Below are 16,526 nucleotides of genomic sequence, written 5' to 3' on the forward strand. Positions count from 1 at the left end.
ATGTTTTTCATCTGGGCCTCTGCACCCACTTGTGCAACAGGATTCTTGTCTTCCTCATCGGAAAACCACAGTCAGTACAAGTTGGAAATATCTTACTGACTATCAACACGGGTGCACCTTAAGGATGCGTGCTTAACCCACTGCTCTACTCACTATGCACCCATAATTTTGTATGGCCAGGCACAATTCCAATGCTATGTACCAACTTGCAGATGACACCATGGTTATTAGCAGAATAACAAATGGGAGATGTAGCATGCAGGAGGAGATCGATCAGCTTGTTGACTGACGTCACACCAACAACCTTGCATTCAACGTTAGCAAAACCAAAAAGATGATTGTGGAATTCAGAAGAAAGTCAGAACATGAACGAGTCCTCATTGAGGGCTCAGTAGTGGAGAGGGTGAAGAACTTCAAATCCTTGGGTATCAATATCTCAAGTATCTGTCCTGGAGCCTCCATGTTGATGTATTCATGAAGAAGGCTTGTCCACGGCTATATGTTGTGAGGTGTTTGAGGAGATTCTGTATGAAATCGAAAACTCTCTTCAACTTCTACCCATGTACTGTGGAGAGCATTCTGGCTGGTTACTTCACTGTCTAGTAGAGAGGTGCCAATGCTCAGGACAAGAAAAACTCCAGAGTGTTGTTAACTCTGCCTGTGTCATCACTGGTACCAGACTTCGCTACATTGAGGACATCTACAAAAGGTGTTATCTTAAGAAAGCAGCCTTTATCCTCAAGGATCCCTACCACCCAAGGCCATGACCACTGCAGCACTCTTACCATGGGGGGGGGGGGGGGGGGGAAAGATACATGAGCTGAAGATGAGGCACAAGGACAACATATTCCCTGCTGCTATCAGATTCCTGAACCAAAGGCATTGGCTTACTTGGAATTTTCATACACTTCTTATTTATTTTTATAAGGTGGGGTTATATGAATTTTGAAACTTGCTTATGACAATAGATTCTAATTCACTTGTTCAAAATTGATCCTAATGTTCCATGGTGATTCTTGGCTAAACTTGTGCCTTTCTCCTGTAACAATACTTAATTGCTAAAAGATCAGCAAATTTCAAGCAGCATCAATGGGAGAAAAAGAATGGCTAATCTTTCAGGTCAGTATCCTTGATCAGGAAGGGCATCTCCAGTAAACTTTTAATACTGTTTTTGTGATCTTGTAGTTCTACCAGTGTGCAGTGCAATTTAAAATCTCCCTCTTGTGGACAAAGCAGGTACTACAAGCTTGCAGACTGATGCTTTTCTGTCCTTTGGGTTTTGGGAGAACTTTGAATTTATAATTGCACTGGTTGGAGTTCAGAAGAGTAAAATGAGGCTTGATTGAGTGTTTCAGGAATGTAGGTTTGATGGAAACAAAAAAAGGCAACACTGCTGGAGCTGCTGCAATGGCAGTGCTGCCTCTGGTGTGGACCTCAGAAAGCGGAGACACAGCACTGCTCCGAAGGGTTCAACTGCCCTGTCCTAATGCCGACGGCTCTGAACATTAGAGAGCCTGTTAGAGGAGCCTTAAAACTAAAATTCTGCAACCATGGCTCTGTTCAATATGACGGTGTCTGTGCATGGCATTACCCACAAAGGGTTGCAAACTCCTGGGTGAAGCATACCTGTTCAGGGAACCAGAAACTGGGAAAAGATCTCACACCCCCCTTCCCCCTTTAAAGAAAAGCAGAGGAGACTACCTTGCAGGACTGTGACCATGGCGGCAGTGAACAACTTGCAGTTGGTGGACCTGCACAGGCTGCAGCCTGCTTGAATCTGGCTCATGGGAACCAGGTATTGGCGCCAGGATTTGAGAGGGTGCTGGGGGCAAAAAGGACTTCCAAAGAGTCGCAGGCGCTGAAGATTTCCTGATTGTGTCAGTGATTTGGATCTGGAGCTTGGGTTGCCAATAGATTGAACAGGAGTCTGTGTGACTGCAGAGGGTGTTGTGGGGGTGGTGAAGGAAAATCCATGGACATTCAGTGACTCTGAAAGGATTCTCTTTTGCTTCTCTTCCTCTCTTTCTGTAAGGGGTGCCGGGCGACTCTCATGGCAACTTTTTGCCTTATTGGCAGGCAAAAAGCAATTTGTGTAATATTACATGTTCTGCACTTTTACTATAAAGGAAACTTCATTGGTGACTCTTGACAAAATTTTAGTCAAAATTTCATCTATTTTCCCTTCTTTCCCTTCGTTTTCAGTTCGGTATAATTGTTCATAGAATTCTCTAAAGTTTTTCTTTATTTCTTTTGGATTATATGTAATTTATTTGTCTTTTTTCCTTGATGCCAATACCATTTTCTTAGCTTGTTCTGTCTTAAGCTGCCATGCTAGGATTTTGTGCGTTTTTTTCACCTAGTTCATAATATTTCTGTTTTGTCTTCATTATATTCTTCTCTACCTTATATGTTTGTAATGTTTCATATTTTATTTTTTTATCCGCCAATTCTCTTCTTTTAGTTGTATCTTCCTTCATTGCTAATTTTTTTTCTATGTTTACTATTTCCCTTTCCAACTGCTCTGTTTCCTGATTATAGTCCTTCTTCATCTTGGTTACATAACTTATTATTTGCCCTCTAATGAATGCTTTCATTGCATCCCATAGTATAAACTTATCTTCCACTGATTCCGTATTTACTTCAAAATACATTTTTAATTGTTTTTCAATAAATTCTCTAAAATCCTGCCTTTTAAGTAGCATGGGGTTTAATCTCCATCTATACATTCTTGGAGGGATGTCCTCTAGCTTTACTGTCAATATTAAGGGTGAATGGTCCGATAGTATTCTAGCTTTATATTCTGTTTTTCTTACTCTATCTTGCATACTAGCTGATAACAAAAATAGGTCTATTCTTGAGTATGTTTTATGTCTAGCCGAGTAGTATGAATATTCCTTTTCTTTTGGGTTTTGTTTCCTCCATATATCCAAAAGTTTCATTTCTTGCATTGATTTAATTATAAATTTGGTTACTTTGTTCTTTCTGTTAATTTTTTTCCCAGTTTTATCCATATTTGAATCCAAATTCAGGTTGAAATCCCCTCCTATTAGTATGTTCCCTTGCGTATTAGCTACCTTCAAAAAGATATCTTGCATAAACTTTTGATCTTCTTCGTTCGGTGAATATACATTAAGTAGATTCCAAAACTCCGAATATATCTGACATTTTATCTTAACATATCTCCCTGCTGGATCTATTATTTCCTCTTCTATTTTAAATGGCACATTTTTACTAATTAATATAGCCACTCCTCTTGCTTTTGAATTATACGATGCTGCTGTTACATGTCCTACCCAATCTCTCTTTAATTTCTTGTGTTCCAATTCAGTTAAGTGTGTTTCTTGGACAAATGCTATATCAATTTTTTCTTTTTTCAGTAAATTTAGTAGTTTCTTCCTTTTAATTTGGTTATGTATTCTATTAATATTTAAAGTCATATAGTTCAGCGTAGCCATTTTATACTTTGTTTATCTTCTCTTTCCGTTTTTCCATCATTACCTTTCCTCCTTTTCCATTTCTGTTTTCTTATTTTAAACCCTTTATAAGACAACATTCCTACAACATCAAACATTTTCCTTATTCTCCTATTTATATCTTCTTTAGCCCCAATCTCCCCTTCCCCTCCTGAGTTGTCCTTTATCCCTTGTCGGACAACCACATCTCCCCTCTCCATTTGGGTTTGCGAATTCACTCGCAAGCGTCAACTGATTTTGTAGTGACCGCTATTCCCCCCCACCCAGCCCCCCCCCAGAAAAGATTTCACTTTTCATATGTAACAAAGGTCACTCTTTTAATTCCCTCCTTATTCTCTCTATTCCATTACCTTCCCTTATTAATTCTTGTCTATACTATCTATATTTTCCTCTAAGTACAGATACATTCACGTATGCACATTATATCTATTCACTCTTATACCTCTTTACCCACATACATATCAATCGTGATCATTTTTACTCTCATTACCCGTCTTCATCCCTCAGTCTCTTTTGTAATTGTTCTGCAAATTTTCGTGCTTCTTCTGGATCCGAGAATAGTCTGTTTTGTTGTCCTGGAATAAATATTTTCAATACCGCTGGATGCTTTAGTATAAATTTATACCCTTTCTTCCATAAAATCGCCTTTGCTGTATTGAACTCCTTTCTCTTCTTTAGGAGTTCAAAACTTATATCTGGATAAATGATGATTTTTTGCCCTTTATACTCCAGTGGTTTGTTGCCCTCTCTTACTTTTTCCATTGTCTTCTCCAGTACCTTTTCTCTTGTAGTATATCTTAGGAATTTTACTAAAATAGATCTTGGTTTTTGTTGTGGTTATGGTTTAAAGGCCAATGCTCTATGTGCCCTTTCTATTTCCATTTCTTGCTGTAGTTCTGGACATCCTAGGATCCTAGGGATCCAATCTTTTATAAACTCCCTCATATTCTTGCCTTCTTCATCTTCCTTAAGGCCCACTACCTTTATGTTATTTCTTCTGTTATAATTTTCCATTATATCTATTTTTTGAGCTAACAGTTCTTGTGTCTCTATAGCTTTTTTATTAGATTCCTCCAATTTCTTTTTTAAGTCTTCTACCTCCATTTCTGCTGCTGCTGCCCGCTCTTCCATCTTGTCCATTTTCTTTCCCATTTCTGTTAAGGTCATATCTATTTTATTCATTTTCTCTTCTGTGTTGTTTATTCTTCTTCTTAAATCATTAAATTCCTGTGTTTGCCATTCTTTAAATGACTCCATGTATCCTTTAATAAGAGAAAGTACAACCTTTATCTTGCCTTTCCCATCTTCTTCTATTTCACTGTACTCTTCCTCTTCTTCTTCCTCTGGGTTGGCCATCTGTTGTTTCTTTGTTGCCCTTTTCTTCTCTTCTTTCTTGTTTCCATTGTCTTTTGTGTTCTCTTCTTGCTGCAGGTGTTCTGCAGCTGTCGTTGCCGGCTGTGGAGATCGACTCCCCAGCTGGTCCCCCCTCCCGTCGGTGTGTTTTTTTTCATGCGCGGTTGCGCACTTTTACTCGGCTCAGCGAGCCATTTTTGTAGTCCACTTTCTACCGACCTGAGGGAGCGGGTTTCTCTCTCCACCGCGGGCCTCTTCGAACAGGTAAGGCCTTCTCCTTCTTCTTCCGTTGTCTTCTCTTCCTCTCTTCTTACCGTTGATTTCGATTTTTCTTTTTTTGTCGCCATCTTCTTTCCACCTTTATATTCACTTTTCTTTAACTTTTATTTCTGTGCCTTTGTGTTTTCCTTTGTTTTTCCCGACTTTTCTGGAGAGGGCTGGAGTTCACCGTCCGGCCACTACTCCATCACGTGACTCCTCCCCTAAATTTGATAGATTCTTGATGAACAATGAATTATAAAGTTGTGTGGATAGATGGGAATGCAGCATCCAGGTTAAATCATGAGCCATAGGATCCATGGAAACTTGGCTGGATGGATTTGCAATTGGCTTGCCCAGAGAAGGCACAGCATGGTAGTAGATGGAGGGTATTCTTCTTGGAGGTCAGTGACCAGTCCATAGAGATCCCTGAAATTTGTGGATCTTTTTTCTAGTGATGAATGTGAAAGTGGAAAGCTGGGTTAGTAAATTTGCAGGTGATGCTAAGATTGGATGTATAGTGTAGTTGTCATAGTTTACAACAAAATACAGAGATGGATCGGGAGGTGGTTAATGGGATTCAATTTGGAAAAGTGTGAAGTGATACACTTTAAAAGATTAAACTTGTAAGCAGGATTATTATCAGTGTGGAGGAACAGGGATCTTCAGGTCCACATCCATAGATTCCTCAAAGTGCCAGGCATTTGTGGTTGGTTAAGAAGGCATAAGGTGTACTGGCTTCATTATGTCAGGAGATTTTGTTCAAGAGTCACAAAGTAATTTTGTAATTCTATAAAACTTTGGTTAGATCACAAGCAGCTCTATAGAATTCTGGTTAGATCACAAGTATTGTATCCAGTTTTGGTTGGCTTATTAAGGGAAGGATGTAAAAGCTTTAGCGAGGGCGCATAGGAAATTTATCAAGATGCTGCCTGGATTCGAGAACATTTCTTATGAGGAAAGGATGAGCGAGCTCGGGTATTCTCTTTGGTGTGACGGAGTATGAGAGGCAACTTAATAGATGTATTAAGATAATGAGAGGCACAGATAGAGTGGACAGCACTACATTTGCACATTTTTAACAGGGCAGTTCTAGCCAACACCAGAGGTCAGCCATTTATGGTGAATGGAGGAAAATTTTGCAGAGATGAGAAAAATCAGATTTTTTTGCTCAGAATGGTAGATGCCTGGAATGCATTGCTGAGGGTGATTGTAGAGACTGGTACAATAGGGACATTTAAAGACTTATTAGGCAAAGTAAGATTGTAAGAAAAATGGAGGGTTATGGGCTGTGGTGGGGGGGGGGGGGGAGGAGTTGGGGGAGGGGATCATGAAGTAGGTTTGTATAGGTTAACACAACATTGTAGGCCAAAGGGCCTGTCTTGGCTGCACTGTTCAAAATCTGATAAGATGTCATCCTATTAAATGGTGGAAGAGGCTTGAGCTGCTCAATGGCCTGCTCCTGTCCCTAATTCATATAGAATAATAAAGCACAGGAAACAGGCACTTTGGGATGCCATGTTTGCATAAACCATGATGTCAATCTAAACTTATCCCATCTGCCTGAACATATTCTTCTATTATTTGCTTGTTCATGTTTTCTTCTAAATGTTCTTAAGTATTGCTATTTTCTTCCATCTCCCACTAGGCACCTGTCACTTTTTAAAAGGAGATTTTCAAGGCAGTTTTTAACTTTTTCTCCCTCTCACGTTAAACTTGTATTCTTTTCCACCCTTACTAATTACCCTGTCCACGCCTCTCATAATTTTGTACATTTCTGTCAGGTTACTGTTCAGCCTCTGACATTCCAGAGAAATCAATCCAATTTTGTCCAAATTCTTCTTTGAGCTCATCTAGGTAGTGTGCCTATGAGTCTTCTACTCCCTTTAAAGCCTACACATCCTTCCTGTAACTCGAACTACAGCAAATACTCCAAATGTGACAAACCAAAGGTTTATAGCAGTCTCAAATTTATTATATGAAAGGCTTAAAATGGTTATTCTTTTATCTTTTCTCTGTATCTGAGGTGATCCGCGCGGTTGGCGTAGTGATTAGTGCCAGTGAATGAGACAAGGGTTTGAATCCCGTGCTGTCTGTAAGGAGTTTGTACGTTTTCCCCATGTCTACGTGGGTTTTCCCCGAAGCTCTGGTTTCCTCCCACCGTTTGAAACATTCCAGGGATTGTAGGTTAATTGGGTGGCACGGGCTTATGGTCCTGTAATGGAAGATTCTAACCTGTTTTTTTAAACTTGCAGCTCTGGGTTCTGCAAGGCTGAGAACCTGCTTGTGTTTTAGAATCAGCAGACATAAGCAAAATTCCACTGAGGGTCCAGAGATGCTGTTATCTGAAGAAAGGACATCTGTGTACCGAGAACATTTAATCTTCCTGCTTGTTTTGGTCACAGACTGTCAGAGGCCTAGCCTTGATGCAGAATAAACCATTGTATTCAAAGTGATCAGCTGAAAATTATGTTATTCGTTAATAGCCTAGCATGCTAGCTTGCTTGCTTATTTTTCTTGCTGTGCTGGGAATAGGTGCTTGGGTAAGCAGTTTTTGGGTAATATAAGCCATGGTCCCACTGCTGAAGTTTGATACTCAGCAAGAAGAAGAACTTCTGGAGTCCAGCCAACGTCCCGGTCAGGGGAGGTGGAGAAGCTGCTACCGGCGCCCTGACAACCTACTACAAGTGTGCAGTCGATGCCTCGCTTTGGCAGTTGGGACCAGTCTGAGCATTGATAAGTATAGTTGGGAAGGGCTTGCATATTGTAGTTTGAAATCAGCTTTTGAATTTGTAATAAACATTTGTATAAACTGAACTGCTCTCGGTGTGTTTGTCTATTTTCTTTCGGTAGCTCAAACACTGTGACCAATCTAAAACGAACAAAATGAGAGGTATAAGTTTACCCAAGACAGGTCCAAAATGACCTGTTACTGTGCTGAATGTCTAAATTTTTAAAAAAATTTCTCAATCAAAATCTCATTTGGTGTTCTTGTAATTAAAAAAAAAATCCCATAATCATATGTAGCTGTGGTTATTCTTCCTTTGAACTGATATGTTACACATAACTAAAATCCTTTCTTATACTTTTTATCCATTCAGACTCCACTGCCAACTATTATGCAAACTCCTTATAGAACTCCAAAAAGTGTGCGGAGAGGGCCGGCTCCAGCAGAGTGGGATAGAATTCTGGGAACACCAGATTACTTGGCCCCTGAGCTTCTCCTGAGAATGACACACGGTAGGAGAATTGACCATTTTTAATATTTTGTACATGTAGCTTGATGTTACCAGAACAGAAAATAGTGAAACTACTCAGTAGCTCTCGATATTTGTAAAGAGGAAAGTGGAGTGAATTGCATACACAAGTTCTTTCTCAGCCAAACTTAAAGCTCACCAGGTACTTTATTGAAAAGAACAGTGAAAGACAAAAAACAAATACAGTACAGGTTGAAACTCGCTTATCCAGTATTCTTGGGATCAAGCTGATGTTGGACCACAAAAATTGCCCCTGATCATCTTCCTATGAGCAGGAAATCTATTTTTAATTATAGATACTTTCATACTGTGAAAAACATAATGGTTTTGGGAAAAATTGATAATCAGAAGATTCACCAACTTGGAAATGCTTCTGTTAAGATTATAAAAGTTGCATTGGTTGGTAGGGTAGCTAAAGATTAGTAAAAATTGTAATTAACTTAGGATCCTAGTTGGATCTTGGATAATTGTAGATCTGTACCACAGATTCAAAATGGGCTGGACCATAGGATTTGCTGGACTGTCAAAGAACAAGAGTTTCAACCTGTTCTTGCTCGAAATGGAACTAATGAACTGAATCACATGAAACACTCTAATTATAGAAGTATGGTTTGATTTATAATTGAAAATATCTTGTGAGGCAATTAAAAGACTGGATAAACTTGAAAATGATTAAAATAATGAAATAGAGTAAATACAAAAGAGGACAAAAAAATGAATGCATGAAGACTGAAATAAGACCTAGTGATCCACAGCTGGTCTATATTAAATCTTCAGTTTTATTGTGTTTCCTGATTCTAGCAATATGTGTTCTTGGCATACTGCCAGTTTCATAGTGGATGCCAACTCCAGAAGTGATCAAATAGGTAGAGTGCATAAAAATTTGATACGAGTAGTTAATTGTGAGATAAACTTTAAAGGAGGGAGTTCAGAGTTTTATATCAGCGCATTATGCAGAGAGTAGGATCCGTGTAGAAGAAGGGTTCAGGATTCAAAGCAGAGCGCAGGATTGAAGCTTACAATAACATATCTAAATCAACTGAATACGTTTAGAAGAACTTTGAAGAAGTGAAGATTGAGTGAGATGAAGGAAGGAGAATAGCTGGGAGCCATGATAGTAATCAAGTCTGGAGGTCACTCTTTTGGACTGGCAAACTGCCAATTTGGAGTCACACAGGAGACTGGAGATGTTGAAACCTGGAACATCAAGCAATCTGATGATTGTGGAAGGTACGAGCAAGAATTGCACCTCAAAAGTTTATGGGGAGGTGGATAGGGAGAGATGAGCGAACAAGGGAGTCACCAAGAGAGTGATCCCTATGGAAGGTGGAAAGGAGTGCAGATGAAGCTGCTGGTGGGATCTAATTGTAGCTAGACCCGCTCCATCATGCATCACTCTGCTCAGCCCTGTGTGATTCATCTTCCACTTCCAAAGAGGGTTCACTCTTTTCTCTCCCTCCCTTTATCTGGCACCTGGGAGATCATTTCATTGAGCATCCTCACTCTGTCAACTGCAAAAACATCAACCATTTTAATTCCACACACCATTGACATACTGACATGTCACTCAAACAGTCCTTCCAAGTGAAGCAACATTTCACTTGTGAATGTACAGAGGTCATCTACTGCATCCAGTGCTTCTGTTATGGCTTCCTGTAGATGAGAGACTGGATACAGATTGGGAGATTGTTTTGTTGAGCACCTTCACTCTGCCTGCTGCAATAACAGGGGACCTCTCTTTGGCCAACCATTTCAATTCCATACCTCTTTCCCACACTGACCTGCCTATCCATGGCATGCCTATCCTACACTCCCAAACCAAGGCCACTTGCAAATTGGAGGAACAACACTTAATATTCTGTCTGGGCACTCTCCAACCAGACAGGATCAACATCAACATCTCCTTTTTCTGTTACTCTATCACTCTGTCTCCTGCTCCCTGCCCTCTCCATTCAGAGAGCTACCTCCCCACGAGCATTTTTCTCTTCTACCCTCCCACCCATATCCACATTTCACCTCAAATCTGATAGTTTGTGTTTTTCCCTCAACCTTTTCCTCTCTCTCCTCACCTTTTTTATCAAGGCACCTGCGTTTTGCTCATATCTTTACAGAGCTCAGGCCAATACATTGGTACCCTTTACTTCGTATAGATGCTGCTTGACCTGCAGAGTTTCTCCAGAAATTTTGTGTATTGCATCTTTCCACATTATACTAGCCATCTTCTCTCTGTGCTCTCAGTTTCTGGCCTGAAAAGTCAACTATTCATTTTCTCTCACTGCTGCTTGACTGTTGAATCCCTCCAGCAGAAAACTGTTATTTGTAGCATACAGTTTGTAGCCAAACTGCTAAGTTTAGTTAAAATGAAGAACATCAGCATCTAAATAAAATAAGTTTGGATTTTAAACCAGTTACTTATTTTGAATTAAAATTGGCATGCTTTACAACATTTACACAGGCTGCTGTAAATAGTGTATTTGCAATTGGCACAAGATACTGTTTTTATTTTTTTTAATTCTCCATTGTGGAATCACTGTCGAGTTGATGTGAACACTGTGGAGTGGAGTGCGAGACTGACCACACTGTCAGTCTTAAATATTAAGGATATTTATGTTTAGGCCTTTAAATTATGGAGTTCTGGAATGCACCAAGATGATTGGAAAGAAAGTATTAGCAATAGAAATAGGAACGAACATACAGTGGACAAAATGAAGATTTACAAAATAGTTTGTCTCCTAGTGTCTCTTGGCTGCAGTTCTTTTTCTCAAATAGTTTCGAGAGCAGTGTAAAGTTGTGTTTCAAGTTTGCTGTAATTAACAAGGTTATGGTCATCTGATCCTCAGCAAATTTATTCAGTTAATTGTATTTCTAATATATGTTTACAAGATCCTTTTTCTGATTTAATATTTTAAACATTTAATACATCCAAGCAATTATTATTTGCACTTTCACACGGGATAGTTCTAGAATATAGAACATTACAGCATAGTATTGGCCCTTCAGCCCAAATGGGTTATGCTGACCTATTTAAACCTATTCCAAGCAATCTAATCCTTTCCTACAATCTAATCTGTTCTTCTTAAAAATAGCATGCACTTTACAGTACTGATACTGGCATCTAAAGCTATTCAACCTCAAGGCAGTTTTGCATATTTTGTATTGCAAAGATCATGGACTTTTGCTTGGTTCTCTATTAGCATTATAAAAAATAAATACCAATATTATGGTGGCAAAGTTGGTGTAGCAGTTAATGTAACACCTTTACAGCACCAGCGATCGAGACCAGGGTTTAATTCCCGTGCTGTCTGTAAGGAGTTCTCCCCGTGTCTGCATGGGTTTTCCCTGGGGCTCTGGTTTCCTCCCATCATTTGAAATGTTCTGGGGGTGTAGGTTAATTAAGTGTAAATTGGGCAGCATGGACTAATGGGTCAAAATGGCCTGTTATTGTGCTGTATGTCTCAATTTAAAAAAAAATTAAGTTTTATCTCTGAAGACGAGGGGCATTTGTTTTCTGTTCTTTCCACTCCTGATGGTGTTTTACGCAAAACATTAATTCTATTTTTGCTTTTAAGTTTCCAGTATCTGCAATTTTTTTTTTACTTCTATCATTTTCCTTTATTTCTTGAATGCATCTTTTGGAGAGTTGAGTGTAATTATTTTCTTGCTGTAATATCCTAGGTCCTGCAGTAGATTGGTGGGCCCTTGGAGTCTGCTTGTTTGAATTTTTGACAGGCATTCCACCCTTCAACGATGAAACACCTCAACAAGTCTTTCAGAATATCTTGAACAGAGGTAAATCCTTTTTGAATCATTTTGGAAGCCAGATGTAAAATTTGCTACCTGTAATTCAATATTAAAATGATTCAAAGTATGAACAACTTGTAGGCACCACTGATTGCACAACAGCTTGAAAATTCTGAGTTTTTTTGCTATTATGTTGCCTGGGAAAATCCAGTACGAGTCCACAGCTGGGACCATTTGTTGAGACCCAAAGCACATGCATCTTCAGAATAAACAGTCAGGCACAGTCATTGATCCCAAGCTTCTAAATTCCTTGCTTTTAAATTTCGTGGGATGTTTAACATTTACCTCCATCACCAATGCAGGCTGACAAATAGTGTTTAGTTTAGATCAGGATTGTGGTGGCGAACCAGCCCTGCTTGTCATGCGTGGTCAGCAGGGCAGCCGCAGCAAAGAAGGCATCTTGGGTCCTTCTTTTCTGGTACAGACTGGAAGTATGCGTATGCGCTTATGTCAGCTTGACGTGAGTTCCTGTATGCAAGGGGCAGGCTCTGGACGGCCTTAAAGGCCTTAAAGTAAATCAGTTATGCTTAACAAGCTCACAGCCTGCTGTCTCAGTTCTTTTTGCTGCGCTCATGCACAACCCACGTTTAAAACTGGAGTGTCAGTTAACTAGTTTATTATATTCAAGGGCACTACATAAAGAAAATATTGTTAATCATGTTCTCTTCTGCAGATATACCTTGGCCAGAAGGTGATGAACAATTGTCTGAAAGTTCCCAAAATGCAATTGAGATTCTATTGACTATCGAGTGTTTCAAAAGAGCTGGATTGAAAGGTTTGAATTTAAGGGAGCTGGGATCGTGGTAGAAATTACTTTGGTTATATTGTCACTTTTTTTCATATTTTAAGAAAAACATTGTATCTGGAATTTTTGTGAAAAATTGAACACATATGAAAATTACAGCATTAGAATATAAGAAGTGGGAGTAGGTATAGCCATGTCCACCATGTTCCATCATTCACTTAAAGTATGGGTGATCCTTAAACTCAACTCCACCTTCTTTCCCATTCTCTATACCTTTTTTTTTCCAAAAACCCATTTATTTTAGCTTTGAAGGCCATAAATGGCTGATGATCTTCTGTCCATTTTAAAGGAGAATATTGAAAATTCATAGTCCCAAATGACCTATGCCTTAACTATTGGTTATGTCCCAATTCTAGACTCTACTTTTATGTTTCTCTATGGAGTCAAACTTATCACAGAAATTGGTCTTTTTATTATGATGCCATAACTGAAAAATTGAAAGTTTAATACAAGAAAGTGCTGGAGAAACTCGGTAGATCCAGCATTCTTTATGACAAAGGTACATAACTAACATTTCAAGCCTGAGTTCAAAAAACATTCACAGCATCTGCAGACTTCATTGTTTAACTGAAAATTGATTTCAGATTTATTCTTAAGAGTACGTACATGACATCATATACAACCCAAAAAACAAACTGTACACATGTAAACAAAATGTTTGGTCTTATGTTGGAGATTATAAAATGTAATCTACATTGTCTTTTTTCACCCAGTCTAATAGATCTTTCACTTCCTATTTCTTTTTGAATCTGATTTGACATAGGTTTCACCCATTTTATGCATTCTTCTCTACTGTTCTGATGTGAATTTTTCAAACTTGTGAATGAGAAGATCTCATTACTCGGGGTTCCACATTGTTTCCCAAATGGTAATGTCAGTTTGCAGTTGCAGGGCAAGTGTATGGGAAAAAGAGTATGTTTATTTTGGAACAGCAGGTTTTATATTGGCAACAAAATGGGACCCATTAATTTTAATTTGGAACACCAAGTTGAAATAGATACTTGAAAGTTTCAGTTGTAATATTTATTGGATGTCTATGTTGAGTATTTTTTTAAATCGTACAGATTTCTCTGTTGAAGATCCAGCCAAGATATTGGTAATTAGTATCATTTGTACTCTAAATGATGCAACTTCCACACAGGAGCAGATATGCACTTGTTTATCATAGTTATAGAATCTTATCAAATAATTAGTGTATTTTAGTGGTAGAGTTCAATATCTAAAAACATTTTTTGTTAATCTGGTAATAAACGGGCAGATTATTTTCTAAATGGGAGTAGATTGAAGATGCTCAAGTGCAAAGGGAGCTGTCCTTGGGCTGGATAGCCTGAAGGTAAACTTGAATACTCAGTTGGTGGTGAAGAAGGCAAAGGCAATGCTGGCATTCGTTCATTTTAAGAGGGGGATTGATTACAAGAGCAGGGTGTGATGTTGATGCTTTATAAGACACTCATGAGACCTCATGGAATATTGTCAGCCGTTTTGGGCTCCTCATTTCAGAAAGGATGTGCTGATGTTGGAGAGGGTTCAGAGGAGGTTCACAAGGATGATTCTGGGAATGAAAGGAAGAAAGTTTGACAGTTCTTGACCTTTACTCTTTGGAATTTAGGAGAATGAAGGGGATCCCATTGAAACATTTTGAACATTGAAAGGCATGGACAGAGTAGATGCAGAAAGGTTGTTTCCCATGATGGGGGAGTTGAGGACAAGAGGGCACAATTTCAGGATTGAAGGACATCTGCATAGAACTGAGATGCAGAGGAATTTCTGAGGCGGAGTGTGGTAAATCTGTGGAATTTATTACTACAGGCTGTTGTGCAGCCCAGATCATTGGGTGTATTTAGAACATTACAGCATAGTACAGGCCTTTTGGCCCTTGATGTTGTGCCGACCAATATATTGAAACCAAAAAAATACTAAACCCTTCCTACCTTGTAACCCTCTATTTTTCTTACATTCATGTACCTGCCTAAGAGTCCATTAAATGCAAGCTTTAAGGCAGAGATTGATAAGTTCTTGTTTAGCCAAGACATCAAGGATACGAGAAGGTGGCCAGGCAGTGGGGCAGAGTGGGAAAATGAAACAGTTCATGATTAAATGACGGGGCAGACTCGATGGGCTGAATAGCTTATTTCTGCTCCTATGTCTTGTGGTCTAATATTTCTAAATGTAAGAGCCAAGCCTTACAGGAAATCCCAAAACATTAGAACATGATTATGTACAGTATTTATAGATGCAATTTTTATAGGAATTTAAGAAATAGAAGGGATTAGCCATAAAGCCATTCAAATGCTGATCTTTACCCTGATCAACATTATTTTCTGTTCTAAACCATAGCCTTTGATTCAATTACTATCCAAAAAATTGTTTCTTTTTGTCTTGAATTTAGTGGATCTTGGGTAGAGATTCGTGCCATAATAAAGTTTAATAAACAAAATTTAGATAACACAGGACTGAATAGAAAATAGTGTCTTGAGAGCATATTGATGGTGGTGCTGTAATTCACACCAATGCTATCAATAGGGGGACTAACTGTCATTCAGTATACCTTTGCTATATAAAGGATTCTGACCTGCTAAGTTTCTCCAGCATTGTGTTTTTACTGATATTCAGTATATTCAGGTTAACTGGCTAGAAGTGAGAAGTGTACAAATATTTCCAAGAGGGTTCAGGCAGAGAGGCAGGGTAAGACAATGGGTGAGGATATGGTGGGTTGAAGAAAATATAGAAACGTGAACTAATTTGCTTTGGTACCAAAAAAGTAGAAAAGCTGAATTTTTTTTTAAATGTGGGTTTGAAGAGTATTGTTGTTTAGTGAAAGATTAAGCTTCTGCTGCTCTTGTCATCCTCAGTTGAAAGAATAGTTAAGAAGGCCTATGGGATGCTGGGATTCATTAATAGGGGGATTGAATTCAGGAGTAGAGAGGTCATGTGGTAACTCTACAAATATCTGGTAGGACCACACTTAGAGTTTTGTGTTCAGTTCTGGTCACCTCATTATAGGAAGGATGTGGAAGCTATGTGTAGAGGCTGTAGGAGAGATGTATTAGGTTGTTGCCTATGAGGCAAGGTTAGCAGAGCTGAGATTTTTATTTTTGGAGCATAGAAGGTTGGGAGGAGACTTGATAGAGGTCTTCAAGATTAAGAGAGGCATAGATAGGGTGAATAGCCAGCACCTGTCTTCCCCAGGTAGGATCAGCAAACTCCAGAGGACATGAGTACAAAGTTTAGGGGAGACATTAGGGATAAGTTGGTTTTTTTTTAGCAACAGAGTTGTGGGTGCCTGGAATGCCTTGCCAAGAAACATTGGCAGCATTTAAGAGACACATGGATGAAAAAAAAATAGAGAGTTTTGGGGTAGGAAGGGTTTTTTTTTGAGGAAGGAATATCCTGTATTGTGCTGTACTGATTTAGTGTCGCAGATTGTGGCCCTTGGACCCTCTGAAGTCATGGATAACTTATTTATACTAATTTTGAGGTGGCTAATTTGGGAACTGCTGACTTCTATAGATGGGGTCCATTATGACCAAATGATTGGTCAGATGGTGAGTCTGTGCACTCCTGCTTGCACAAGGTTCT

At 39.0% G+C, this 16,526-nt stretch overlaps 1 protein-coding gene across 6 annotated transcripts in view; it reads left to right on the forward strand.

Moving 5' to 3' along the window:
* Nucleotides 1-16,526, forward strand: part of mastl (microtubule associated serine/threonine kinase-like) — a 98,305-nt gene that overhangs the window by 80,196 nt on the left and 1,583 nt on the right. For all 6 annotated transcript variants that reach the window (XM_069914544.1, XM_069914546.1, XM_069914547.1 and 3 more), the window contains 3 exons: nt 8,186-8,324; nt 12,017-12,130; nt 12,816-12,917. In XM_069914544.1, coding sequence (XP_069770645.1) covers nt 8,186-8,324; nt 12,017-12,130; nt 12,816-12,917 — 355 coding nt within the window. The remainder of the gene's footprint in view (nt 1-8,185; nt 8,325-12,016; nt 12,131-12,815; nt 12,918-16,526) is intronic.

The sequence above is a fragment of the Narcine bancroftii genome, chromosome 1, assembly GCF_036971445.1.
Source record: "Narcine bancroftii isolate sNarBan1 chromosome 1, sNarBan1.hap1, whole genome shotgun sequence".
Taxonomy (NCBI): domain Eukaryota; kingdom Metazoa; phylum Chordata; class Chondrichthyes; order Torpediniformes; family Narcinidae; genus Narcine; species Narcine bancroftii.